The sequence below is a fragment of the Daphnia pulex genome, chromosome 6 (assembly GCF_021134715.1).
Source record: "Daphnia pulex isolate KAP4 chromosome 6, ASM2113471v1".
NCBI classification, from domain to species: domain Eukaryota; kingdom Metazoa; phylum Arthropoda; class Branchiopoda; order Diplostraca; family Daphniidae; genus Daphnia; species Daphnia pulex.
The window spans coordinates 1,420,909-1,447,437 of NC_060022.1; the positions used below are offsets into that span (position 1 = coordinate 1,420,909).

A 26,529-nucleotide genomic window follows, 5' to 3' on the forward strand; every position below is an offset into this window, starting at 1 on the left:
GAAAACCCGTGATAACAAGTGCGGAGCATTTGGTGCTTGTGGTGTGTTGCTAGATCTAGATGTAATGTATGGGTTATATAACTTGCATGCTGGGTTATATGCTTGGTTGATGGATAGAATGAATCAGTTTCATTTAAAATAGAAATTAAGTCTTCATATGCATCTGCCCAGAATCTAACTAAGGACTTATTCAATAAAATTTAATATCCTATTATTTTTTTTACTTGGTTAATTATCTTATTTCAAAAAAGACAATCAACATTGAATAGACTTTGACGGAAATAGTGTATAATGTATAAATGATGCATAATGTTTATAGGTGTACAATATGACAGTGATATTATTTTGTCACGATGTCACAAGAAAAATTAGAACAAAGAAAATGATTTAGTCAGTCAGAAAAAGTTATCTTTGGGTTGGTTCTAAAAGGAAAGTTAAGCGTCAAGATTAAGAACAGTCTGTCAATTTTTTCTCGATCTTCTAATGTTACTGGCAAGTCATTAAAGCGTGACACTATAAAGTTACTAATCTTCCTTTGAATCAACTTCGACAGACTCGGCCGATTCCCGAGAATCAAGCTGGACTGGAGCTGGAGCGGGAGCGGGAGCAGATTCAACAACTTTAGTTACGACGACAGTTTTAACTTCGGGAACAAGTTTCGTTTCAACGACCGGAGTAGGGACAGGGACTTCAACATATTTGACTTGAGGAGCAACTACAGGCACATGAACATACTGAGTGATTGGGGCTGGCGCAGTGTAAGCGATTGGTGCTGCAACGGAAACGATTGGTGCGGCATAGTCGGAAAAGTGACGACTCGGACCAAAGTAATTGTAGCCGAAATGGGGAGCGAAAGCTTGGTTATAGAAGGCCGGTTGATAGGCGGAGTAGGCGAACGGGGACAGTTCTCCGTGGAAGACATCCGCTGGATACAGGGGAGCGGCCAAGACGGCAGCAGCGAGCAAAGGAAGAGCGATCTATAAAAGTATTTCGTGAAATATAGCAAAAATAATTCAACATCTTTTGATTTTGCAAACAAAATGATTTGTATAATAATTACCAAGTAGTTCATGTTGGAGAAATTGGTTGAGGTGATGTCGTCTTCGGCAGATCAAATTTGACAATAGTATCGAGTTGGCTGATGCGCTTTTTATACAGAGCTAGAGCTCAGGGCGTTGTCTATGAATAAAGAATGATCTATTTCAAATTCGCCTGCGGAAGTTCCTCCCATTTTTCGCTCATCCCTATAGTTTGGCTGGTAGCTTTTTGGATTTTGTGGAGATTTCATTCCCAAACACGCATTCGGAATGCAACTTTTCAGCCAAATTTTCATGGCCATCTTCCCATTTTAACTTGCCAAGGCCGTGAAGACGAAATGTTAATAAACGAGTTTGGTTATAGAGCTGTAAGATCTTCATCAGCTGATTTCTAGAATGAGAAGAGAACTCGGCTACATATTCATCTTACGGATGGCCGGAGCAGCTATAGAGATATACCTTCTGGCTGGAATGAATCTTCCTCTATCGTGACAAACACATCAGGTGATGACCTTCGAATTTGAAGAAAAGACAACGCCTTTAAATCAAAACAGCAACAACATTTTGTCAACATGTTCGTAAATGAGATTTTTTAGATGCTGTGAAACTGCATATCATTTTGACACTTGTCATCAGGTGCAACAGCACTTACCTTATTTAATGACAACACTTAACGAGATTGAGTATGTTAACCATTACGCGTTTATTTCAATTATGAGCGTTTTGCCATGTGAGCAAGGTCGTTTATCGACTCCGCACAACGATCCGGTCTCCCTTTGATTCTGGGTGGGGTTTAGAATGACTGAGTCGAAATACTACTATTACGCATATCGTTGAGAATGTCGGTTGTAAATAATGGGCACTCATGGCCATCTAGTTTCGCCAGTTGGTATATAATAAAAACAGTTCACTCCCAGACCGTTGGGCGCTAATGTAGCTTCTCTCACTGGGTTTTTCCATCCTCTCAGCCCTTATATCGCTTATATCGTCAATCATCACCTTCTTACGAGGCGCTATACAATGAAGCGAGTGGTAAGCGTGAATTTTTCGATGATAACAGCCTTTGTTTAGCGTTGTAATTGTTAACTGGCAGGTCACTTTTATCTGGTTCTCGATTGGAGTCTCCCATGTCCAGTTGATGAGGAATTATAATGACCATCACCGCCATCAGTTGCTAACTGACGCTTCCGTGGCGCCACCGATCATTGGCCAGGCCAATTATTTCATCCCGATTGCCAGCAACTACCACGACGTGGGAGGTAAAGTGATTAGCTCTTGGAGTTACTTATTCCAGTCAGTCCTTGTTGCCTACACCGATCACCGAGACCTGCACGTCGAAGACCTGTTGCCCGCTGCTGTCGCTCCTGTTGCTAACTTGTTGGTAGAACCCTTCCGTGTCCAGGGTGATGTGGCCAAGGCCGATGAGGAAGCTGTCGTTGCTGCCAAGGCCGCCAATGTTGCCGATCCTGTCCGCAGGAAGCGCAAAAACATTTTGCGATACAGGAACGGCGAATTTAGACCTAGGCTCTGCTCACCCCGGCTATGCCTGTCCGTGAGACCACCTTGAAAAATACAATCCATCATTACATAATTGCACTCGAACTCAACCAAAATATGACTCCATTCGAAGGTGTAGTGAAGCACATCTCGTAATAATAAACGTTGTTTTGTTCTTCTACCCATTGACAGCCAAACAAATTCTGTTTCAGTTTCCAGTTCTATTCTAATAGATTTGCCTCGACGATAAAAGTTGTTCTCAAACTTGAAATTTTTCAAATATGTATTTTTGTTATAGCGATTTCAGTTTTGTAGTTCTATACAACGGAAGGATGATGCTGTTTTATTCAATAGGCTTAATTAGTATATAAGCGGAGCAATAACAATTGAAAACATATAGTTTTCGAATTTTCTGGAAATCAGTGAGAATGAAAGCGCTTTTACTCATTACTGTGCACATGGATAGGCACGTGTTTACGTTTAAATTTTGGGAATCTATTATCCTTGAACCAACCTCTACGATCCGAATACCTGTTTTAGGTTTTCTTTTAATTTTTTTAAGTATTTGCCTTCCAGCTTTCGTGCACCGCAAATAATGACGAGAGTAGCTCTGACGTCTGTCGATTGGGAAAACCCAAGAAACCCGTTCACAAAATCTTCTTGTTTACAACTCACACATGACCGAGGTGAATCAACTCGGCTGACCGCCAATTTTAAATATAATAAAATACACAACCGACGTGAATATACTATGCTCACGCGCGCCCATCCGAAAAACAAAAACCGACTTGGACTACGTGAGGTTTTCCAAGTCGAGCCAAATAGTCCCACACCGACGCAAGAAATTCAATTCATCAATTTGGAGCGCCTTTTTCGTACACCCATCGTGGAACACAATGTGTCTACGTTACGAAATGGAAAATCCGCACAACTTTTTCGTTTCGAGTTTCGACCCCACCGCCGTCTCTCTATAAATACAACCTGCCAAACATCCTGCGAAGCCCAGAACCGAAAGAGTAACTGTTCCAGCTTTTTTAATATCGAAATTATATTCTAAAGGATTAATTTGAATCGGAGCTGCTGCGTTATTTTTTTTTTTTTTTTAGTTCCTTTATTGATTGATTGATTGATTTTCCGTTTAGTGGACTTCACACATCATCCTGTATTTTTCAACATAATGGATATTGCTGCAAACTCTTTTAGGCTATGTACATCAGCTGGAATTCCAATTGTCGCTCTTGTTTGATTGCCCTGTTGTTTATTTGACGATTCAATTGTTTTACAAGTATAAGTCCTTAGTTACAGCAAGTCGTTTGCAAAGACGAACAAAGCTCTCCTCAGGCAACGCGCTGGGTTTTTCCAGGTTCTCCGGTGCATCAGCTCAGCACCTCTAACAACTACCACCGACTAGCTAAAACAATCGCCTTTTATGTACATTCCATTTCTCCATCATATTTAAAAGTTATTTTTGTTATAATGCGTTTCAAAGTAGGTTTGACGCGTTCGTCTCGAATGTACCCTTAATACGATTCAACCTAAAAAGAATGAAGATACAAACAATTATTGTTATGCTATTTTTACTTTACTGCGTATCAATAACTCATTCTGTCGAAAGAATAATATGATGTATAGAAAAAAAAGGTTCGATTCACGCTTGGTTTATTTGGTTATAATTCGTCGCATCGTGCTGTTTGAAAAGAAAACAATGACCTTCGTTCGGAGGGTGTTGGCAGGTGCTGATCAGCATTACGCAGAGAAATTGAATGAGGGCGGGAAATTCAATTCCTACAATCTAAAAGATTTTTTTTTTCATTTGAAACAAAATCGAGACAGTAGTGCGTAACGAAAAGATCTGTTGATTCGCAAAATCCTTGGTATATACCTGATTTTCTTTTAAAAAAGTAGTTATATAGATCCCCCTTTTTTCCAACTATAGATACCAGGGCGAGGCAGGTTTGCAATCAACATTGTATTACAAAACAAGCGCTACATAAAGAAAGAGAGAACAGGTTGGGTATACGATGAAGCGCTGTATATAGCCACGGGTCTATTTCAACCTTCCCATCTTCACCTCAAATTCATTGTTTTTGATTCTTTTTTTAATCTTAATTGTGATGTTGGTTTTATTTCTGGTGTGTATACGTGCTGACCAGCCAGGGATAGCTGGAGGCAGGATCGGCATCAAGCTATTCAGCAGTTATCGATCCCCACGTTCAAAACAAAATGTAACATATTCAAATTTCCCGCCAGCTAGGCTATTCTGTTAAACGAATAAAACGAATAACTATTTCAATAGTAATAAAACAACGTTTGTTTTGAGTCCCTTTTTGTATTCGTTGGCATACATTTAATTGAATTAAATAATAACGAATACGCAAACAAATTTGCTTAATCGATAAGCCACACTGATTTACCAGTGCACATATCGTTCGAATGTTCTGGAAGTGCAGAATTTTGCGCCGAGTGCTGCAGTGTTTGATTTGACATGTTATTATATCATCGACTGGTAACGCCTCTTCAATTATTGCTGGATGGATCTGGATAGAAGTAAGTAGTTTGACTTCTCGACAGAAACGCGCCAATGGCACCGAGTCTTCGTTGATCATCCTCGGTTTTCGGGGTGTGGTCAAGGACGTATAACGAAAAAAAATGCGCATCGCGGTGAGAATATCGACGCCAGAAATGGCATTGGTAACCAGCGCTTCTCAACGGATGGATGAGTATAAAAGAGCCGGAGAGCTGATCATCACCAGCAATATCATCCTCGAACTCTGAGCAGTTCTTTCCACTCTCTCTGCAATTTCTCTCCAACAACATTATGAAATTTAAGGTAAGCTTTTTCGATATTTACAATTTGTATTTGATGGCGCGATATTTAAATTTAAATTTGGATGGAAATATTAGATCGCTTGCGTTTTGCTGCTCGCTGCGGCCGCTCAAACCCAGTTTATCGGTGGTTACACTGGCTACCCATCACTGCTACCCGCTGCTACCTCCTTGCAGTGGCTCCCACAGGGCCAGCCATTCCCGTCCATTTTCAATCCCTTTTATCCCCATCAAGTTGTCAACTATCGTGGAATTGCTGTAGGTAGCGCCGGCGCTCCTTGGTATTTCTACAATCCTTCTGCATCCTATCCGCAAACTGTTCAAGTCTCTGCCGATGTCAAAGACGCCGGTGCTAATACAGGGGCTGCAGGTTCGACCCGCACTCGGCGTCAAATTCAACTGCGTTATGGTAGTGGAAGGCGTGGGCGCAGTTTGAATGCTGAAATGATTGAACCAGAGACATCACCTGACACTCAATGGAAGAGCGTCGACTCCGCCCCATCCCGCACCAAGCGTCAAATTCAATTGCGTTATGGCAGTGGAAGGCGTGGACGTAGTTTGAATGAAATGACTGAACCGGAGACTGATGGAGGAGACTACGAGAGCGTCACTTTTAACGATCCATCCCGAGCAAAGCGTCAAATTCAACTGCGTTATAGGAGCGGCTACGGCGGCTACCGAAGAGGCCGAAGTTTGAATGAACCTGTTCAATTTGAATTAGACCGCGCAAAGCGTCAAATTCAGCTGCGCTACAGGAGCAGCGCTAGAAGGAGACTGCACGGAAGAAGCTTGGACACCCTCTGGACTACGGCCTAAACTGCTGCCCCGTCTGTTTTCCCTATTTCGGCCAATATAAGCACAGACCATGCTCAATTGCCCCAATGTATAAAGGCAGTCGAACAAATAAGCGTCAAAGTTGTATCTCATTTGAATCTCAAAACTGAGAAATTATTGTATTCGACTCAGAGCATCTATATAGCCACTATAGTATATTGTTATGTTATTTGGCTGAAATACATTTTTATTCAGGACTGTAATGAAATGAATTTAGTTTCGCTATATACACTTCAAGGCCACTGATGTAATTGGTGGCATAATAATACGACTGCGTAATAAAAGCTGAAATTGCCACTTGCCTTTAAGGGATATTATTAAGTAGAAAAATGTGCTGTATCATTGTATATAGCTTTGGGCCTCAGAGCGAAACGAGAAACATATAACAAATAAATTCTATATGCGTACCGGTAACCATACGTCCTTGGTTGTGAGTGGCATTGCATATAAGGTCCTCATAGTAATTAACCGTTATCTCACTTTATTGCCCGTGTGGTAACCACGACTGTAGGGCCTACTATTTTCGGATCAATCGAGCCACTTTATTTCCATCACGCCCGCCATTCATCCTGTCCCTCAGCTCTTGTCAAATGGGCAAGAGTTGGCACCTCTCTTCAAGCTAGATTATTGTTATCCTTAGTCGGACATCAATCTAAATAATCGTCGATGGCTAAAACACATGTATCTTAACACTATATAGCCTAGATGAAAGTGTCAACACTGTCGGTCATTCGTCCTGTAACATGATTTTGAAAAGAATTTCTTCGGCTTCTATTAACAGGAAAATAACTGTGATTCGAGTTTGAATGTTCTTGTTCCGCTACATAGAGCGCAGGGATTTATGGACAGGTGGAACACAGCATAGAAGTTACGTCAATGGAGCTGGATTGATCAATGCTGCAACCTTGAACTAGAAACGGTTAATTCTAGATTTGATTTTTGTTCTCAGGTAGTCCAGCCGTCTTTTTTTTTGTTAAATTCTTCGCTTTTGTGAAACCGCTGGTAAAAACGGGAAAAATGACCAAAGAAAATTTTGGCTCCTTGCTGAATTATCATTCTGCTGTTTACCTGAGACTAACCTTGAATTCACAAATACCGGTTCGCTTAGATAACTCTTAAGTGTAGCTCGACCAACACTCACTAATGTCGGCCGACCCTATCCGTGTTGGTGTTACCTATACGCGCCTTTTTATAATAAAAAACAAAACCTGTTTCCACATCATAGTCACGGTTGTTCACCTCTACTGTGATTACTTTATCGCGAATGCAAGAAACTCTTCTGATTTGGAGTTAAATCGCATCATGAGGGTCCGTTATCGACGACAATCGAATCAATAGAAAACGGATATCATCGAAATATATATTTTTAAGCCAATCACCATCTTATTTATTGCGATCTGCCTTCTACATTTAAATGATTCTGTTTTGTTCTTTTATTTCTGAAAGACTCTTCTCTTTCTCTTCTGATTGTAATCGTAATATGTATCCGGAAATCCCAGCACTTTTGACCGATTCCAACCCAGTTGCCGATGTCGTTCAGACGGCATGTTAACGAGTTTGTTAACGAGATGTTAACTTTCGCCTAGTTACACTCCATGCAATCATGAACGCTTTGCCTTGTGAGCAAGGTCGTTTATCGACTCCGCACAACGATCCGGTCTCTCTTTGATTCTGGGTGGGGTTTAGAATGACTGAGTCGAAATACTACTATTACGCATATCGTTGAGAATGTCGGTTGTAAACAAGGAGCACTCATGGCCATCTAGTTTCGCCAGTTGGTATATAATAAAAACAGTTCACTCCCAGACCGTTGGGCGCTAATGTAGCTTCTCTCACTGGGTTTTTCCATCCTCTCAGCCTTTGTATCGTCAATCATCACCTTCTTACAAGGCGCACTATACAATGAAGCGGGTGGTAAGCGTGAATTTTTCGATGATAACAGCCTTTGTTTAGCGTTGTGATTATTAATTGGTAGGTCGCTTTTGTCTGGTTCTCGTGCTATATGTTGAGACAGCGAAAAATGTCTTCTTCTTCATGGTCCTAGCACATTCCAATTCTAGTCTAATTAGCTCGACGACAAAGTTGACTTTTTGATTTAGAAACAAAGGGAAATGATGAACAGGTGACCTTTTTGTAATAATAGCAACTATACGGATCTTGCGTGTAGTTATTCTACCACATGAGTGGAAAGTGTATGCGCTAATTCGATAGAATTATACATGAACTCGGTAAAAGCAGAGGAAACCATTGGAAAAAAAATTTGAGAATTTTCTGGAAAACTATGCGCGAATTTAATGAAAAATGAGGCGATTTGGACTCGCGTTACTGCGCAAACGTATTGGCAAGGCACGTGTTTTCGCTTAATTTTCAAGACTAATACATTATCCTTGATCCGACCTCTAAGGTCCGAATACCAGTTTTGTCATCAACCTTCCAGGTGCTTCCAGCTCTCATGGACCACAGAAAATTATGCCAATATGAGTCAACGTCTGTCGATTGGGAAAACCCAAAAAACCCGTTCACAAATCTTTTGGTTTATACAACTCACACATGACCGAGGCTGACCGCCAATTATATAAATTATTAAATACACACACGAGCACGACGTGAATATTCTCGTGCGCCACTCAATGACGAAGTTAAAAAAAAAAACTTGGACTACGTGATGTGTTTTCAAGTTGCGTCAGCCAATCTCCGCCGACGTCAGAAATTCTATGAATAAATTTGAGGCTCATTTTTCGCACTATGAAATTGGGAAATCCACATAGAACTTGTTTATTCTTTCGAATTCCAACCACCGCACGCCCTCCCTAGTATATATAAAACCTAGCGAACATTCAGCGAAGCCCAGAATGGAAACTGTGAGTGTTGCGGCTCTATCGATCTTACAACAGGATCAACACGGATTGAAGTTGCGTTATATCTCTTTGATTTCGTTTAGTTGAGGAAATGTGCTCATTTCAGTAGGCCTGTTTGTGTTTTAACCAACATCTAATGGATATTTCTGCTGACATTCCAACTGTCGCATTTAAGCACTTTTGTTTATTTGTGCGGATTCAATTGTCTTATAGAATTAGCAATGCACAGAGTCGTGATAAAGTCCTTATAGTTACAGCAGTTCGCTTGGTAAAACAATGTGCTCTCCTCAGGCAACGCGCTGGATTTTTTCCAGGTTCTCCGCCATCATCAGCTCAGCACCTGAAGCAAATATCGAGCAAATGTTATACCAATGACTAAAACACTCGCATCGTGAAGCACACCCCTTTTCTTCATAATTATATTTTCATTTCAAGGTAGGATTCAGCAGTTCGTCTATGCACAGAATTCTCCCAATTATACGCGCTCAGCATAAGAAGTCTTGTGTATTCTATTGAAAGAATTTTGAAACATTGGAATTGTTTAGTTCAGCATTTGCGTATCACGGGTGCTAAAGTAATAACGAGTAATTCTTTATTCCAACCAAAGAGAATGAAGTAGCGACCTTCGTTAATGAGAATTTGGGAGTTACCAAGCATCACCACGCGGGGAAAATGAAGGTGTGCGGGAAATTCAGCTCAGAAACCAAATAATTCCAATTTGAAACAAAACAAACAATAAAACGTCAAAACAAGAACTGCTGATTTCGCAAAATCCTTGAAATAATACCTGATTTCAGCAGGGCGAGGCGCGTTTGCATTGAACATTGTACAAAACAAGCAATCAGCCAAGCAATCAGCGATACAGGAACATTAATCAGAGAACAGGTTCGACATATATACAAAGTATACCAGGCCAGGCCGCTGTTTTATTTCAACCCTCCCATTTCACCTCTAAATATAATGTGTAAGTACTTCATTTTTTCTTTAATTGGTTCGTTTTGTTTCTGTGGTGAAATAGATGACCAAACCATACCTGGAAGCAGTTATCAATGTTTATGCATAAAGATAGAGGCTTGTGTGGATCAGTAAAGCAATCGAAAAATATAATCCAATGAAACCTTTATGATTGTTGATTGTAAACGTCCAAAATCCAAATGAAAATAAAACATTAATCAATTATGTTTCGTTTGAATGTTAAAGGAAAAAAAAAAACGAACAGATTTCGCTTGGAGTATACTGCTGCGGCTGCACTTTATTTGAATTGTTACATCATCCGTGCTGATGATTTTGGCTGATAACGCCTTATTAACAATTGCTGGATGGAATCCAAAGTAGTTTGACTTGCTCCCGATATAGAAAACGCGCCAATGGCACACTAACCACCAAAAGTTTTCGTTGTTTATCCCTGAATTTCCGGGTGTAATACAAGGGCATGTAACGAAAATAATGCGCAGATCGCTGAGGATATATCGACGAAAGAAATGGCATTGGTTAGCCAGCGCTTCTTATCGGAGGGTTGAGTATAAAAGGACCGGAGCAAGAACCGGGGAGCTGATCATAACCACCCATATCATCGTCGAACTCTTAGCAGTTCTCTCCATTTTCTCAACTTCTCTCCAGCAACGACATTATGAAGTTTAAGGTAAGCTTTACCCGTTTTTCACTATTAAGAGACTTTTCAATTTGTATTTGATGGCGCGATATTTAAATTTAAATTTGGGTGGAAATATTAGATCGCTTGCGTTTTGCTGCTCGCTGTGGCCGCTCAAGTCCAGGTTATCGAAAGTTATACTGGCTACCCGCTGCTACCCGCTGCTACCGACGCCGCTCCCTTCCGCGCAAAGCGTCAATTAGGTGGCGTGTTGGACAAGATTTTTAAAAGTCCACCAAGATGGGGGCGAAGCGTGAGTGAAATTATTGAACCAACCGGCACAGACTATAAGAGCCTTGACGCTGCTCCAGCATCCAGCACAAAGTATCAAAGTCAATTGCAATATGGTGGAAATCGCCCCGGCCGAAGTTTGAAGGAACCAGCAGCTAGCAAGCAGCGTCAAATTTAGAGATGCAGGGGCAGTGTCGACAAGCCTGGTCTACGGCCTAAACTGCTGCCACTTTGGTTTTTTTTTTCCATTTCGGCCAAGCTACGCCCATGCTTGATAATTACCCATGGGATGGGCAGTCGAACAAAAGTTAAAGTTATCTCATTTTAACCAGAATATATTATTGACAAATTGTATTCGACTCGGAGCATACGGTAGCCATTGTTTTGTTATTTGGCTGAAATACATTCTTATTCAGGACTAATGAAATGAATTAATTTTCTCTATATACTCTTTCACTGATATGTAATTGGTGGCATAATAATATGACTGCGTAGTATTAAAGCTGAAATTTCCAGCGATTGTCATTTCCCTTTATACGGGATTATTAGAGAAAAATCTTTTGATGTCCATCACGGCCGGCATTCATCGCGTCCTCGGTTACTGTCACTCGAAACTCGACACCTTTCTCGCTATGGTTATCCTTATTAGTCGGACATTAAATGTAAATCATCACCGTGGATGACATCAATCATGCCCGTAGCCGTGACCATCAAGGATGACTGTCAGTTGACGTCAAATAATTGTGCAAGTGCAGGAGCCAAAGTGTAACACTGTCGGTCATTCGTCCGAACATGATTTAAAAAAGAATTCTTTAGGCTTTTATTAATAACAGTGTTTAAAATAACAGTGTCGAATTTGAATGTTCTTGTTTCACTATAGAGCGCAGAGATTAATGGGCAGGTGCTGGAACATAGCATAGTAGTTTTACGTCAATGGAGCTGGATTGATCAATGCTGCAACCTTGAACTAGAAACGGTTTATTCTAGATTTGATTTTTGTTTTCAGATAGGCAACCGTCTTTTTTTTTTATTTTTTGCCTTTCGGGAAAAAATGACCAAAGAAATTTTGGCTGCGTATTATATCGTTCTGTTTACCTGAGACTAACCTTGGATCCACAAATACCGGTTTGCTTGTGAATTTTGAAGTGTAGCTCGACAAACACTCACTAGTCAGTAGTCACTAATGACGGCCGATCCTATCCGTGTAATAAACTAAGAGCCTTACAGTTTAATCGAAAAACCTGTTCCACAAAGTCACACGTTCGTTCAACTCTGTGACTGCTGTGATTATCATACTTTATTGCTGATTCAAGAAACTTTATTTATTTGGAGTTAAATCGCAGGAGGATCCGTTATCGATGAAAAATCAAATCAAACCGAAATTTGACCAAATGCATTTTATTTAATTACAAAATAACAAAAGAAAACATTTGCATAAACTCGTTTCTTTTGACCATAACGTATATTGTATAAATACAGGGGATGAACGTTCGCTGGTGACCCAGAACTGAACTATTCTTCACGGTCTTCACGCTTTTGCTTCCTCGGTAAATCGAAATATTCTGCGGAATGCGGATATCTTATTAGCTTAAGGAAATAAGGATTGCTAATTACATGAAGTGTCGTCTGCTCTTACAAGTTTTCGAAAAGGCATGGCCACGGAAAAGTGAAAAGGAGATTAAGATTTTAAAGATAAACGGAACCATGGTATATGTTATATTCCATGACTGAAAGATCACTTTTGTGGACGTGGATGCACGAAAATAAATTACTTAAATGTGGTCTTCGTCATGTCAACTTTGGTGTCGCAGCTTTCCAGCAAGTTTCCATGCTACTCCATGCTGTTTGGCAGGTAAATACTCAGAATAAAAATGGGATGACTATGGAAGCTTAACTAGAAAAGTTAACTTGTTCCAAGTTTGTGAATTGTTACTTCCTGATTTATCCCCTTGTCGATTCATGGCAGTTTGTTTGTTTGCACTCAACAATGCATGTAACTTTTTCCTCTGTTGCAGATTTCAGGCCTGAGCCAGCCATCGTAACAGCAAAGTTTCCCTTGTGCTGAACCTCTAGTCATCATATTATTTGACTGATGACCTTGTCATCAGAAACAATCACATTAACATCACTTAGGTAATAATTTTTGCTACTTTTATTAACCTGCATGTAACCTGCCAGATTTTTTAATGATGCATGACTTGCATAAATGAAGTGTATTTCATGGAAACCTTCGATTCTCCTGTTTATTAAAAATTAGGGTATACCCCTGGTTTACAACTTCTTATTTGCAACTTCTCCTTGCTTGTTATTGTTTCTGTAAATAATTTTTCGTAACTCATTGTTGAAATTTTTGTATTTAGATAAACAGCATCCCGTTGGATTGGAGAAACTACCGATGTCGGTCGAATTACGGATCTCTTCTTCCCCCTTTCTTTGAATGTCCTCGTGTACGCCCATGAGAGTGTGGGTGTATTCACGAGGACTCCCTTTTTCCTATCCTGCCTGGTACTGGATTCAACTTATCTACGGATGGATGAGCCCTTGTGGATGCCTGGCTGTATTTCCCAGGCTTAAAGGTAGGACAAATCTACCTCTATTCTTCCTTTTTGACATACTGGTGGCGTTGATTTTGAATCGATGCGGAGTATACGGAGTACGATTATTCTTGGGCCATTCAGTTGGTTGAAACTGTTTCATCTTGCTGTTTGTGTTTTTCTCAGTCAGAGTTCATTAAATAGCTCACGTTTAGAACGACTGTAGATCAGGCCTGTTTTTGTCTCTCGCAATTTTGTCTGTGGGCAAAAAATCAAATCCAGAAATATTTGAACTTGAAACACTTGAAGCAAAGTGTAACTTAAAAATTTTTTCACCAAGAGGGTCATGCCGCCACACTGGCACTTCCTGGTTCGTAAGCCAATCACCATTCTAACTTATTGCCTTCTACAATTAAATTATTCCGTGACGGACTTCCCTCTTATTCCTAAGCCTCTTCTTTTCTCTTTTGACCATCACCGTAATGGCAGCTCCAACGTATGTCCTGAAATTCCAACACTTTTAGCCGATTCCAAACCAGTCGCCAATGAGGTTCGTAAAGCAAATTTTAATACCGCAACCGATTTGCACATTATCGGAGGCAAACTTGTGTTTTCCGCAGGACAAGTTCTCTTCTGTTTGATCAATTTTCCCACATGCATCAATCCACCTGTACATAGTCGGCCTCGCCTTTTTTACGATTCGCCACACGTTTCTTTTTCACACCCCGATTGAATAACGCATTTCCTAAATCTGTGCCAGTCTTCACCTTTTTTTTGTTTAATTGTTTGGGTTGCAATGAAATGACGCTGAATTAGTTATTGAACAATAACGATCTTAGTCTGCCGTTCTCAGACCCACACGACAAATTGAGCACGATCAATATTAAGCTTCAAGTTGGAAAATATGCGTTATATGCGTTCACCCTGAGCTTCACCTGGTGAATCCGGCGTGCTTAATAGCTGCCTTAAGCAAAGTCGTAAATAAATTCCAGATTTGAATACTCGTTCGGTCCCCTTGGTCGAGGTGAATCAACTCGAGTTCTTGTATAGTCGTGATCAAGAAATCAAGGAAAAGGCTCTTTAGTTGGAAAAATGGAAAGCAAATCAGCATATCTATAACATTTTAAAACTTACCGAACGAGATGTTTTCGACTAGAGAATCCAATGTTTAGTACATGTATTCATATTTGAATGTTGGGAAATGATTCAACTGGAATGGGGCCCACAGCTTGTTTATTCTCCGACCAACGTCCTCTTCCAGGCTCCAATTTATTTGTTTGGTCGAACAGTATCGATCCTAGTCTGTTGCCGTTGTCTCAACCGCTCGATCAATATTGTTCTATCAAAATAATACACCGCGAGTCGGATAATATGCATAATGCGTTCACCTTGAGCTTAACCTAAATTACCATAAGTACAGTGAAAGTAAACTGCTAATGGAAAAACAGGGAGATAAGTAACATTTTCATCGTGCGTCAGGACCCGGTGAATCCCGCGTGTGTGTTAGCTGCCTTGCAAGCAAAGTCGTAAAAATTTGATTTGAATACTTGTTTGTTATTCTTCTTGGTCGAGGTGAATCAACTCGAGTGGTACCGCGGTAGTCGTGATCAAGAAATCATGAAAAAGGCTCTTGAGTTGGAAAAGTGGAAAGCAAATCAGCATTTCTATGAAATTTTAAAACTTACCGAACGAGATGTTTTCGACTAGACAATCCAGCGCTAGTACATGTATTTATATTAGAATTGCGGGAAATGAATCAACTGGAATGGGGCCCACAACTTGTTTATTCTCCTACCAACGTCCTCTTCCTGGCTCGTATAAATCTAGCAAGCGTACTTTTCCTGAGGTTCAGACGTGAACGAGCAAGTGTCCTAGTTCATACAGAGAATTTAAAAATCAAAATGAATTTTTTTGTAAGTATCAATAGAATTTAGATTCGAAATCATTTTGCGTTCATGTACTATGTGTGTATATTATATAATAGCGTATAATATAGATATCATTTTTCAAAAGCTTCTTTTGGCGCTGTTTGTTCCTGCCGCTTTAGCAGCTCCTGTCTATAAGACTGAAATGTCTTTCACGTCCTTCCAGAAAAATATGGCTCACGAAGTGGAAGATCGTAACAACCCGGCTCTCGTCAATCAAATCGCAACTTATGCTTTTATGGCCAATCTAATCTTTTTGGTCTACAAATGGCGAATTATTTTTTGTGTGATTGATCCTACGACATGCGGATCTACTAATATTAATACTACTAATGTTCACATGTACGAAACACTCGAAACCCCGCACATACTCGCCGCTACTGATATGATCATGTCCAATCTAAGCCCTCAAACAGTCGTTCCTTTTAGTTCGATGGACTTGACCAGCGCTAAAAGTGATACGCCTGTTATTAATGCACCAGCTGTACAGCAGAATCCCTTTAGGTACTCTGAATTGAAAGTTACATCTCCTGTAACACAGACTCAGATGACTACCCAGCACAACATTGAATTCCAAGGAGATACGATCAGAGGTCAGAACCCCTATCAACCATTTCCCGTCCATACCTTTGCTCCATATTCAAAATTCAGATGGCCTACGTATCCTAACTCTGCTACTAGGATTCTTCACCCCTATTTGGATTTCTTTTTATTTGACACGATAAGTCCCCATATTCTGAAGTGATCGCGATACAATTTTGTTCACCCTTTTTTCTCAACGTGTTACTAGAACATTATTGCTAGTGGGACTTTATCCTCAGCAGCAAGCAGTACATTTGGTTGTCTTTGTGGTTTTTATCGGTCGTTATCGGTTTCTATTTAACAAGATGCTGGCCCATCAGTGTATATTTATATATGGTGTATTGAATAATGCAATAGGCAATAGAACTACACAATATATATGTTTCACTACAAAGACAAAATGATGCATGTAAAATTTAACAAAGTTATTTCGCAAGAACTTCAAATTTACTGAAACTATCCCCCTCCCCCATAAACTTACCGTGTCTAGGGGCTAAATTTATCACTTGTTGTTGTTTTACAGTTACAAACGAGGTTACAGACGAAGGATTGTTTATCGGAAATTTTGGAATATCCGAGCTAATGACTTTAAAACAATCGATTAACTGCGGGATTGACGCCAACTCATCAGGGCTGAGATTTTTGCTCAGGTTAGGTATTGTGTGGTATTGTTGTTGATTTGGTGGTTGGCGTTTCCGCCGAATTTCTGGCTGATGCCTTCGTGGACGAAAGAGGCGTTTTCTGTTTATTTTTTCCTTATTCCGTTTCAGCTTCGGTTTGCGCTGATGCCTCTCATCAGATGCCGATACATCAAGCCAGTTTTCTTGCGTGGCTTTAAGAAATTCGATGAAACGCGTGCTTTTGCGATAGGCTGCGTAGTGAAGCGGAGTTAAACATAGTCCGTCAATGGAATGAATATCTGCTCCTTTTGAAATGAAGAGTACCCCGACTTCAAGCGCATCGTATGCAGCTGCCACATGCAACGGCGAACGGATATTTTTAACTTGGTTTCGCGAGATGCCTTCAGCGTCGGCTTCTAATAAACGTTCAGCCACATTAACAGCATTTAATGCAGCAGCGTACTCGAGAGGCGTTAGGCCATTTCTTTCTTTAATATCTACTTTGGCTTCTTTGGCAAGGAGCATCGTTGTTATGTTTTCATACTTGTGCCAAGCAGCCAAGTGTAAAGGTGTAAGTCCCGTTTCAAATTCCTGTTGATTGACAACTTCGATGGCGCAATCCATTTCCAATAATAGTTTCGCAACATCTTCGGCCATGTTGAATAGTGCGCTGTAAAGCACTGTACGGCCACGGTTATCAATGACATTGGGGTTGGCTCCTTTTTTGATCAACAGATCCACTATGAGTAGACGGTTGGGACTGAGAGTGTGTGTTGCTGCCGCCAAATGGAGCGCAGTTTCACCGTTACAGTTTGTTTGATTGGTATCTGCACCAGCATTCAAAATTACTTCCACCAATTCCGGCAAATTTTTTGCCACTGCAAGATGCAAGGCACGACCAATGATAATATTATCAGCATTTTCTGGGAAAGCAACATTTGGATTCCCGTGATAACTGAGTAGCAGTTTCACCATTTCAACTGAGTTCATGTCCACTGCAATGTGAAGTGGACTCTTGCCGGAAACGTCTTTTACATTAATATCGGCTCCACTTTGCAAAAGAAAATGGGCTCTTGTTAGCCAATTATTCTTTACTGCGAAGTGAAGCGCCTTGTTTTTTCTATACAATGAGATGATTTGAGGAGACTTGTTGTTTGCAGCGAAGCGCGCAGCGGAGGAAATTGGTGTTAAATGATAGTTGTCGGCAATGGCAAGTGTAGCATTTTTCTTCCAGAGCTGCGCGAACTTCAAAATAACTGCTTCAATTTCCATTTTAAATGCATTGAAAGTTGATTCGTAAGAGTCATCAGATTGATGAGCAACGACCGAGACGGGCAAGGGACGAGATGTTCTTGTAGATAAATTGTCGATGTGCTTCATAATATAATTACTGGTCTCTTGATCCATTTTGGTTATTAATATCCTTTTTGTGCACTTTTTAAGGGAATGCATTTCTGATTTTCCGAATTCCGAATCTGAATAAAAAAAGATTCGGCTATTGCTTAATATTGCTAAGACTTTGACGTGTTAAAAAAAAATGGCACTTTTAAAAAATAAGTCGAGAGCACAAGGCATTGTCTGTTCTTAACTTACTCTCCTCTACCCCTACTCTCTATATAATAGGCAGCCCTTATCTCTTCATTGAAGAGTAAAGTATCATTTGAAATAGTTGAAGACTTCAACTATTTACTACAAATCAAGGAAAAAACTAAAAAGGTACTTACTTTGTGGTGGACTCCTATCATCGTTTTTGATGTCAATAATTGTTTCATCATCTATGGGCTAAAAAAAAAGATACAATATCAGGACAACTATGTCTTTTCTTTTTTCAATTATTCAACCTTTCATTCTTTTAATTAATGAGGTATAAACTATAATAATGGATTGCAGCACTTACCTCATCATATGCAGGGAAATCATAATTCGGGTGATAAAAGGAACTGAGATCCAAATCTTCGTCAGAAGAAACCTCTTTGAATTTTTGTAATCTGAGCCAAGTCTGCAGAACTAATTTAGGAAATCGCTTCTTCGTCCATTCCGCAACAAATGAATTGTGCTCTTCCGCAGTCAAATTGCGCTATAAAGGTAGCAATATCCGAAAGTAGGTTTTGTTATCGCGCACAAGATAAATAATATAGCTTAAATAAAATTGGTAAAATAAATTTACCATTTGCAATGAAAAAGTTTGCAGAGCTACTCTATTTGTTATCAAATTTTGTTGATCAGGATTCAGTGTTGATATTTTGTCGAAATTTGGATGATGCACGTAGTAATCACGAGCCGCAAGAAGAAAAGCTGTGGTCATTTCCAGCGACCAAAGGAACGGGTGTTTCAGGATTGATGCTGCTGATGGAAGAACTGATTCTTTCATGGCTCGGATGAGGTGGATTCGGGATTGTGATATTTCTTGCGGGGATTCACTCAACAAATGAGAAAATATTTGACCAAGCTCCCGAATGTCATTTTTCATGTTAGCTGTGGTCAGGTCTGGAGAAGATTTTTCTATTTATTTTAAAATGAACAAAAGACAAAAGTCAGAGCTACTTTCAAAAACTGTTTTACCCATATAAAATAAACCCTACCGGGACTTAACGCAAGTGTCGCAACTTTTGCAACGATGGTCGATTCCTTTTCAAAAATTACGATTTGGCTTAAAGATAGGTTCCCGTGTGTGAGCTTGTTGGTATGATAATGCATAAGTCCTTTCGTGATTTGACGGAGAATGTCAGTTATAGTTTCACAGTCCAATTGTTTTCTATCTCTTCTTTCAAGCCATGTCTCCAGTGTTTCATTGAATGGCTCGAAAGCCATGCAACTGTAGACATAAAACAATAAAACACATAAAATTACTTCGCTGTTGAGTGGAAACATAAAATAATATAAAAAATGTGCAGATTTACATTTCTGAAGTGTTCTCAACAAGATAGAAGCATTGCAGGCAGTTCGGATGACTTAAATAACGCAAACGTTCCCATTTAGTCGTTATTGTGTCATCACAATCTTTTTGAAATTGAATCACATGGACGTGTTGCAATCCGAGACGACCATGACGTCTCTTGATTTTCGTAACCGATTCGACTTTTCCAAATCTCCCATTCGCTATCAAAAGGTCGTTGAAAATTTCTGGCTGCGACTCATTCTCGATTTCTTGCTCTATTTCGTTGCTTTCAGTATTTTCAGAAATGTATACAGAGGGAAATAGATTCGGAAACATTTGACACAAATCTGTTGGGTTCGCTTTTTTTTCCTACGTTAAAAATAAAACAATTAATTTTTCAGTTGATAAAATCATTTTAATCAAAATTTGCTGTAGCTCAGGCAGCACTCACCTTGATTTCTTTCAAAACCGCAGCAACATTTGTAACCTTTACTGACGTTTTCTTCTGACCTCTGTTGACTCCAATTGATTTGTCTGACAAGAGAATGGTACCTTTCCATTTATTATATTGATCACTCTTCTCGTCGATATTTTCGGCCACATTCCTCAGGTACTCTTCTATTTTTTTACCATGCCAAAGGAATGGGTGCTTAAGCAATTCGGATGAAGTGGGCCTTTTTGTGCAATCGTGACTGATCATTTTGGCTATGAGCGTTTGAAGTTGTTGGTCTCGACATCCAGCCAAATGATACAAATTGTTTTCGATAAACAAGGCGCGTTGGCCAGATTTCCCGAACGGATGTTGTCCACCGGTGATGACGTAATAAAAGTAGCATCCCAAGGAAAATACATCTCCTTCTTTGGTTGGTTTTAAATCGGTCTTCGTCTCTTCAGCAGGCCGCCATTCGCTCAACGATTCGTTTGAAATATCCAATTTTCGCGCTGAATCAAGGATTTCGGCGAGGGACGAAATGTGTTTCCCATGAATCTCTCCTCGGGAGTGGATTTCTGCCAATTGTTCTGTAATCTGTCGCAGAATTTCATTGTGTTCGACGCTTTTCCCGGGACAACTTTTCCGGAAAGTGCAATCCATGAGAAATTGGAGATATGCTACGCAATAGGTTTCGATTTACCTAGCTATTCGCCTAGGCTATAATCGCCCATCAAAGAGAGAAATATATTATATACAGTAAGATATTAGACCGATATTAGAGTCCAGCAACCGCTAGCTGTGGGCGCCAAATGGGACCATGCACATGCATAGGTTTCTAGCCATCATTTATCCAGTTACATCAGAGTCATCAAATCGGCGGTAAGCGAGCAACTGAATGTTCCCGGATAATTCATTGCGAGCCGTTATATGAATATAACGGCTTTGCTTGTACGCCACCAGTTTGGACTCCGATGTTACTGGATAAATGATGGCTGGAAACCTATGCATGTGCAGGGCCTCATTTGGCGCCCACAGCTAGCGGTTGCTGGACCCAATAATTTCATATTTGTAGCTTATCGGTTATCACGAATATTTACGCATTGTCACGTATAACTTCACCGCTTTAGATAAGAAACCGCCCTTGTCACGTGCTGTAGCCTTGTTTAGGCTTAGGCTACATACGTTGGCAATTTCTGATTGGACGGTGGGGAATAGTCGGGAATGTAATGCAACGTTTTTCAACCACATTTCATTACGTACTATAGACTTTAAAGAACACACATATGTTTGAATTTGATTATCATTTGAATTTGAAAAAAAAACTTACTTTAACGGCAATGTAGAGCGATGTAACAAACAGTAAAATCGAATGCACAGCTGCTGTTTCAGCTCAGTGTTTACATAACTTTTAATTTATGTGTAGTTCAACAGTTCCTGAAATTCTCAAGTTGAGTGAAATTGGTTCCACTTCACATATGTGTAGTACTTTCAGAAACTGTTGAACTACACACAATGATGGGACCTCTAAGAAAAAATTCAAACTGCTTTTTTAGTGCCCGAACGAATTCGTTTTCATACAAAAATTGCACGATAGCGTGAGTGACCATGATAGTGGTTGCAACGGACTTGGTGTAAGCCCGGGCAAAGTAGGCTGTCCAAAGCGCCGATAATAAAAAAAACTTGATAAATGACAAAAAACCCACATACTGTGTAGCCATAAACAAAGTTTCAACACAATTAGTTATTTTTTTTTTGGGGTGGAGACGGGTGATGTGTACTATAGATAACCATGTATTGCAGACATATTGCACTCCTATATATTATGAAACTCAACTTTTCATGGGTTCCAAACAAGGAAATTGGAAAGAACAAACCTTTCCATTAAAAACAAATTAACCATATTGCACGCGCAGTACTTAATTGCAGTAGTACAGGAATTATTATATTTTATGGTGCCACTGTTATACAATGTTCGGACATAACTGTAAAAGAGAGCTAACATACATTTTAGTAAGACAAATTTCGTGTGAATAATTTCAAACAGAACTCAAGAGTCGATGCTGAAATACGCTGAACACACTATTGATTAATGATTTACAAGGTCTTTCAAATTGTTCCAAGTTTCCAAGAGAAGTGTGGGGAAGTTACACATCCAGAACAAGCAGTATTTATCAGGGAAGATATTCATTTCGTTGTCCGGTGGTGCTACAAACTTGATTGCCTTTAGTTCTGCAATGGCATCTTGTTTGAAAGTAGATCTGTGCTCATTCCAGTGTGAGCTCTGCAAAGGAAAAGAACGTGCATGTCAATAGAAATGGATGGGAAAAAATTGAATCAAAATCAGTAGTATCTATTGTTATCACATGTATAGTTGTTATTCTGTTATAAAAAAAAGGAAAAATATATTCGAACCTTATTGCGTATCTGATACAGAAGAGTTCTGAAATCCTGAATATGCAAAGCTTTTTTTTTGTTGAATTTCGGATCAGCCTCATGCAAATACTCTACGATGTTAGGATAAAATATTTTTAGATCTATAAGAGTAGTTTCCAGAGAATCCAATAGGGCATCTGATGGTACTCCCGACTCTTTTAAATAGTTGGAGGATCTTTCTATAAAATTTAGAATTTCTCGAACTTTCCAGAAAAACGGATGCTTTTTCAATGTGAAAGAAGAAGTTGTATAATAAACAGTCTCTCCTTTGACAAGTTCACCTAAGATGCAGTTGATCCAGTCTTTGGCTAAAGAATTGATCCAAGAGCGTTGTTTACATGTCATTTCATTTTCACAAGCAGCGTCAGGATTTTCTAATAAGCCTGCGCAAAAACAAGGCTGTTCCAATCCTCTGACGTCATTTCTCCTACTTTCAATATTTCCTATCAAAGTAATGTAAGTGTCTTCATTTTTATTTTCGGGCCAGTCAGGATGTTCTTCTTCATCTTGTCTTTTCTCGAAAACTTGAAATAAGTGATAACCAGCTGATTGGATGAAATATATCAAGAAGACAAGAGAGGACATATCTCTCTTAATTCGGTATTGCTGTGTGTCGACCTCTTGGTCTTGGTGGTTGGGCGTAAACCGTGTTATGCTCCAAAAACTTGAATAGAATTTATCCAAGTTATTGAATGCATTGATTTTGCGAGGTACTACTAGCTTTATTGTTGCTGTTCGGCCATCAAGGAGAGTTTTCTTGACGAAAATATTTCGAGGGTGAAGTCTTCCATCGTAATATATGTTATTTTGATGCAACCAAGTTATGGAATCGACTAGCTGGATACACAAATCTTGTAGGAGAGTCCACTGAAAGTCGTTCTGAATCGCTTCCGAACGAATAAATTTATCCAAGTTTTCGTCGTACATTTCAAGACATAATTCCCTATAATACATACCAATATGCGAGTCTGTGATTTTTTGTCCGGGTTAAATTAAACCAATAAATTTAAATGCTCCGCCCACGGACCTACCTGTAACACATACTTGGCATCTGTTCGAAAAAGTATCCGTGGCAGTTGGTTTCGTTCAACAGCATCTCTTCTATAATTTGCTGTTTTTCGTCCTCGCTAAAATTATTCGCGCTCTCCAATTGATCAATTTCAGACTGAACCGTTTCCGGCATCGAATAAGCGATCGTCATACGTTGGAATCTGTCATCATGACGGAGATAGGTGTTTAATCCGGTAAAACGGATATCCTGCAAGACAATTTTAAAACATTTGTGCGCTTATACAATTTCATGACACCAGAGCAATATCAATAATTTAAAATGGGATAGTTGTGTTCTTACTCCAGAGACAATTCTCGGTCGCTCTTCGTTCTCGTTATTAAATCTCGACATTCTTCTTCCGAAATGTCGAAATAAATTTTAGTACAAATCAATTCGTTCGTACTTTATCGTTAAGCAGTTTGTGGAAAACGGACTGGTGTTAGTCGCAAGCGATCCAATATTAACGTTTGCGGGCTGATTTTTATCACTTGTACGTGCATTTCAGCTTGCAAGATTAGCGGTTGTTGATAGCGATTGAGGAAGAATGCCATTGGTGTTTGTTACTGTACAGAAACGTTCTTTAACCATAAGATTGTCCCCTTCATAATGCACAGTGACTTGTGTCAAAAACATATCTCCTTATATGCTCGCCTATTCCGTCCAAGCCATATCTTCTGCCTCTGTCTATGTCAAACTTCCTAAAAAGCAGATAACACTCCTGCTTGTTGCCTTTGTTAAAAAAAAAATTCTTGATTTCCCGTGAGCACCGTGTTGCCGCTTTTGAATCTATAGACATCACTCCTATCAATAAATAACGAAAAAAAAAAAATTCAATTCACGCATGGATAAGTGTCATAGCGAAAATTCTTTACGGAGCCATTTATTAGCGGTGTGTTTTACAACGGAAAAACTTCACAGTTCGATTTTCGAGGTTCTTTATGACCTTCCGCTTTCTGTGTTTAAGATATTAATTGAACTCATTTATGTTATGTAACCTCGGCAGCGATGATTGCCAGTCATTAACAGACAATTGAAACAGTCGTTGTTCATTTTCTCGGTGTTTTTTTTTAAAGAACGATCTGGAGATTTAACTAATTCAATACCAAAGTTTTTTATTGGTTGTTGGGAGAAATTATTAAATGTAGTTTTTGAATTATTCGTTGTCAGTTTCAAAGAGTGGTCTTGGGGCGAGTCTCGACATATTTCTTGATCTGTGGAATATTGGCAACGTGCTCAACCAATTTCTTTAGATGGGGAGAATTGTCGATGACGGAATCGCCGAAACGCTCAGTCATCGGAGAGAAGAACGAGTAGTAAGCCAGGTCCGCCCACGTGATCTGTAGAAACAGATAGCGATGAATCACACACCATCCGTCATTATGTATATGAATACACCACAGGCTACTGGTGAATATCAAAGTTAAGTTTAAAATACTAACCGATTTGCCGACCAAGAAACCGGTGCCGTTCTTTATCAGTTGTTGTTCCAGTTTTTCCAAGTGTGGGTTCACCGTCTCTTTGAGAAACTAATTGATTTAGAAAGAGAATTTATTATGTTAGAATAGGAAATACACTCTTATAGAATGTCATGTTATCAAACCTTTTGCAATATTTCCTTTTGTTTCTCTTTGTCCGTTTCATAGATGATTGGTCGGGTTCCTGTCAAAATTGTATGCTGTTAGTTAGCACGCTACCGACATTGAGAAGATTTAACTGTAATTCCAATTAACTCTGCTTACCTGAAATCAAATCATAGATGCAATCGACGTACATATCAGCCTGGCTTTGTTCCCACTCATTTTGGCCTGCAAGTCCGTGTTGCCGTGCAAGGTATCTGGCAATAGCGTTCGACTGAGCCAACGGCTTGCCGTCCACTTCCAAAACAGGAACTTGACCGAAGGGTGTGCCTGGTGTATGACGAACACTCGGATGAACAGCAAATTCATGTTTATGTGATTTGTTAACATTTTTTTCTTACCGGCTTTGTATTTGGGCCATTCTTCGCGCTCAAAACGGAAATCTTCGAAAGCGACTTCCTGGTGATGGAGGACCAATCGAGCAAGCTCACCACGCCCACGCAGATTGAAGTAAATTAACTTGTAGTGAACCATTTTCTTATGAATAAATTGTTAAGGTCTAACCGAAGTAGAACAACTGTACTGTTCAGAAACGAGAGTTGACTGGACCCCCACTAGGTTTATATGTAACGTATTTTTACCGACTTTTTTTGTTGGTGTACAATGACTTGCATCTTACCCTATTTTTATCTATGTAAAGATGACTTATCACTCAAACGGTATATGTGACTTTAGACTTTACCTTGCGTGTCTGTAGATGAAATCGGATTTATTTTCTTTTAAAGTACACACTCATTCGAAAGATCTGGAAAGCGACAAAAATAAAAAATAATAATTTGTCAGATTGGTATGCATTTTTATTTGCCAGATACGTACAATGCCATAACAGCAATTAACCATATACCTGCAAGAAAGAAGAACAACGACAAGAAAGTCACGATCGCCCAGTGGTCTCCATAAAATTCATTTGCAATTTCTTCAGGTCTTTCGTCATCGGTTGTATTAGTCCCATTGCGTTCTTCCGGCGGAGCAAGAAGCCCAACCCAGAAATCAGGCGGAAGTGGAGGAGGATTCCTTGTTGGAGGCGTGTCTATCCAATCAGTAAGTATACCCCATTTTTTCTTGTACCAAGGTTTGCAGGACTCTGCTCGGTTCACTTCTTCTTGTACTTTGATCAACAAGTTCTGAATTTGGTCTTGTACCACAGTCTGCTGGACATTGACTGGCGGGGCCACCTCTTTCTTGAATTCTTTTTGTGACGTTTCGTTGTCCATGGTGAATAATTCAATCCTGTCAGGGGGTTTAACGAGGGAAGATGTGGTCTGAAAAGGGCCAAATAGGTTTGAGTTCTTATAACTTTGTGTCTCCTCAAATAACTCTGCAAAGACCCTATACACCCTTTATCTTCCATTTTCAATTTCATTTCCAAGTGTAATGCTGTAAACTTGAGGAAAATAGTAACCTTTGAATAATTTCAAATATTGTTCAACATGTTATAAAAGTAATTTTAAAAAATTATAATTATAAAGTAATAAATGACGTCTCCTAATGTCATGGCAACG

General features: G+C 39.6%; 9 protein-coding genes across 13 annotated transcripts; 4 read left to right on the forward strand and 5 right to left on the reverse strand.

The window, feature by feature from the left end:
• Nucleotides 1-275: 275 nt before the first annotated feature.
• LOC124196354 lies at nucleotides 276-2,212 on the reverse strand. 2 transcript variants are annotated; one of them, XM_046591370.1, is made up of 4 exons: nucleotides 1,690-2,212; nucleotides 1,497-1,549; nucleotides 1,061-1,428; nucleotides 276-977 (listed from the first exon to the last, which is right to left on the reverse strand). In XM_046591370.1, the coding sequence occupies exons 3-4, from the start codon at nucleotides 1,070-1,072 to the stop codon at nucleotides 525-527; spliced, it is 465 nt and encodes a 154-aa protein (XP_046447326.1). In that variant the 5' UTR covers nucleotides 1,073-1,428; nucleotides 1,497-1,549; nucleotides 1,690-2,212; the 3' UTR covers nucleotides 276-524. The 2 variants fall into 2 exon arrangements, with proteins under 2 accessions (XP_046447326.1, XP_046447327.1); XM_046591371.1 differs by having other exon boundaries at nucleotides 1,497-1,575; nucleotides 1,690-1,752.
• On the forward strand, nucleotides 2,004-2,715 carry LOC124196353. The gene is made up of 2 exons (XM_046591369.1): nucleotides 2,004-2,069; nucleotides 2,131-2,715. The coding sequence occupies exons 1-2, from the start codon at nucleotides 2,058-2,060 to the stop codon at nucleotides 2,602-2,604; spliced, it is 486 nt and encodes a 161-aa protein (XP_046447325.1). The 5' UTR covers nucleotides 2,004-2,057; the 3' UTR covers nucleotides 2,605-2,715.
• Nucleotides 2,716-3,245: 530 nt separating this feature from the next.
• On the forward strand, nucleotides 3,246-6,393 carry LOC124196352. The gene is made up of 2 exons (XM_046591368.1): nucleotides 3,246-5,364; nucleotides 5,439-6,393. Exons 1-2 carry the CDS (start codon nucleotides 5,353-5,355, stop codon nucleotides 6,174-6,176), a joined length of 750 nt encoding a protein of 249 aa, XP_046447324.1. The 5' UTR covers nucleotides 3,246-5,352; the 3' UTR covers nucleotides 6,177-6,393.
• Nucleotides 6,394-8,880: 2,487 nt separating this feature from the next.
• LOC124195613 lies at nucleotides 8,881-11,356 on the forward strand. 2 transcript variants are annotated; one of them, XR_006875321.1, is made up of 3 exons: nucleotides 8,881-10,016; nucleotides 10,253-10,694; nucleotides 10,786-11,356. XR_006875321.1 is itself a non-coding variant. In XM_046590104.1 (2 exons), exons 1-2 carry the CDS (start codon nucleotides 10,683-10,685, stop codon nucleotides 11,110-11,112), a joined length of 339 nt encoding a protein of 112 aa, XP_046446060.1. In that variant the 5' UTR covers nucleotides 10,253-10,682; the 3' UTR covers nucleotides 11,113-11,356. The 2 variants fall into 2 exon arrangements, 1 of the variants encoding a protein (XP_046446060.1); XM_046590104.1 differs by lacking the exon at nucleotides 8,881-10,016.
• Nucleotides 11,357-15,300: 3,944 nt separating this feature from the next.
• LOC124195475 lies at nucleotides 15,301-16,247 on the forward strand. The gene is made up of 2 exons (XM_046589905.1): nucleotides 15,301-15,381; nucleotides 15,482-16,247. The coding sequence occupies exons 1-2, from the start codon at nucleotides 15,370-15,372 to the stop codon at nucleotides 16,136-16,138; spliced, it is 669 nt and encodes a 222-aa protein (XP_046445861.1). The 5' UTR covers nucleotides 15,301-15,369; the 3' UTR covers nucleotides 16,139-16,247.
• Nucleotides 16,248-16,297: 50 nt separating this feature from the next.
• Nucleotides 16,298-21,508, reverse strand: LOC124195474. 3 transcript variants are annotated; one of them, XM_046589903.1, is made up of 9 exons: nucleotides 21,234-21,508; nucleotides 21,004-21,172; nucleotides 19,925-20,623; nucleotides 19,496-19,842; nucleotides 19,178-19,410; nucleotides 18,763-19,097; nucleotides 18,493-18,672; nucleotides 18,320-18,377; nucleotides 16,298-18,070 (listed from the first exon to the last, which is right to left on the reverse strand). In XM_046589903.1, exons 3-9 carry the CDS (start codon nucleotides 20,564-20,566, stop codon nucleotides 16,401-16,403), a joined length of 3,465 nt encoding a protein of 1,154 aa, XP_046445859.1. In that variant the 5' UTR covers nucleotides 20,567-20,623; nucleotides 21,004-21,172; nucleotides 21,234-21,508; the 3' UTR covers nucleotides 16,298-16,400. The 3 variants fall into 3 exon arrangements, with proteins under 3 accessions (XP_046445859.1, XP_046445858.1, XP_046445860.1); XM_046589902.1 differs by lacking the exon at nucleotides 21,004-21,172 and having other exon boundaries at nucleotides 21,234-21,507; XM_046589904.1 differs by lacking the exons at nucleotides 21,004-21,172; nucleotides 21,234-21,508 and having other exon boundaries at nucleotides 19,496-19,840; nucleotides 19,924-20,061.
• A 324-nt stretch (nucleotides 21,509-21,832) lies between these two features.
• LOC124196444 lies at nucleotides 21,833-23,859 on the reverse strand. The gene is made up of 4 exons (XM_046591531.1): nucleotides 23,691-23,859; nucleotides 23,371-23,597; nucleotides 22,319-23,282; nucleotides 21,833-22,187 (listed from the first exon to the last, which is right to left on the reverse strand). The coding sequence occupies exons 1-4, from the start codon at nucleotides 23,739-23,741 to the stop codon at nucleotides 21,993-21,995; spliced, it is 1,437 nt and encodes a 478-aa protein (XP_046447487.1). The 5' UTR covers nucleotides 23,742-23,859; the 3' UTR covers nucleotides 21,833-21,992.
• A 623-nt stretch (nucleotides 23,860-24,482) lies between these two features.
• On the reverse strand, nucleotides 24,483-25,590 carry LOC124196445 (glutathione S-transferase 1-like). Its single transcript, XM_046591532.1, has 5 exons — nucleotides 25,369-25,590; nucleotides 25,130-25,297; nucleotides 24,991-25,049; nucleotides 24,830-24,916; nucleotides 24,483-24,727 (listed from the first exon to the last, which is right to left on the reverse strand). Exons 1-5 carry the CDS (start codon nucleotides 25,499-25,501, stop codon nucleotides 24,560-24,562), a joined length of 615 nt encoding a protein of 204 aa, XP_046447488.1. The 5' UTR covers nucleotides 25,502-25,590; the 3' UTR covers nucleotides 24,483-24,559.
• A 92-nt stretch (nucleotides 25,591-25,682) lies between these two features.
• On the reverse strand, nucleotides 25,683-26,512 carry LOC124196447. The gene is made up of 2 exons (XM_046591534.1): nucleotides 25,872-26,512; nucleotides 25,683-25,772 (listed from the first exon to the last, which is right to left on the reverse strand). Exons 1-2 carry the CDS (start codon nucleotides 26,239-26,241, stop codon nucleotides 25,747-25,749), a joined length of 396 nt encoding a protein of 131 aa, XP_046447490.1. The 5' UTR covers nucleotides 26,242-26,512; the 3' UTR covers nucleotides 25,683-25,746.
• Between the last annotated feature and the right edge of the window lie 17 nt (nucleotides 26,513-26,529).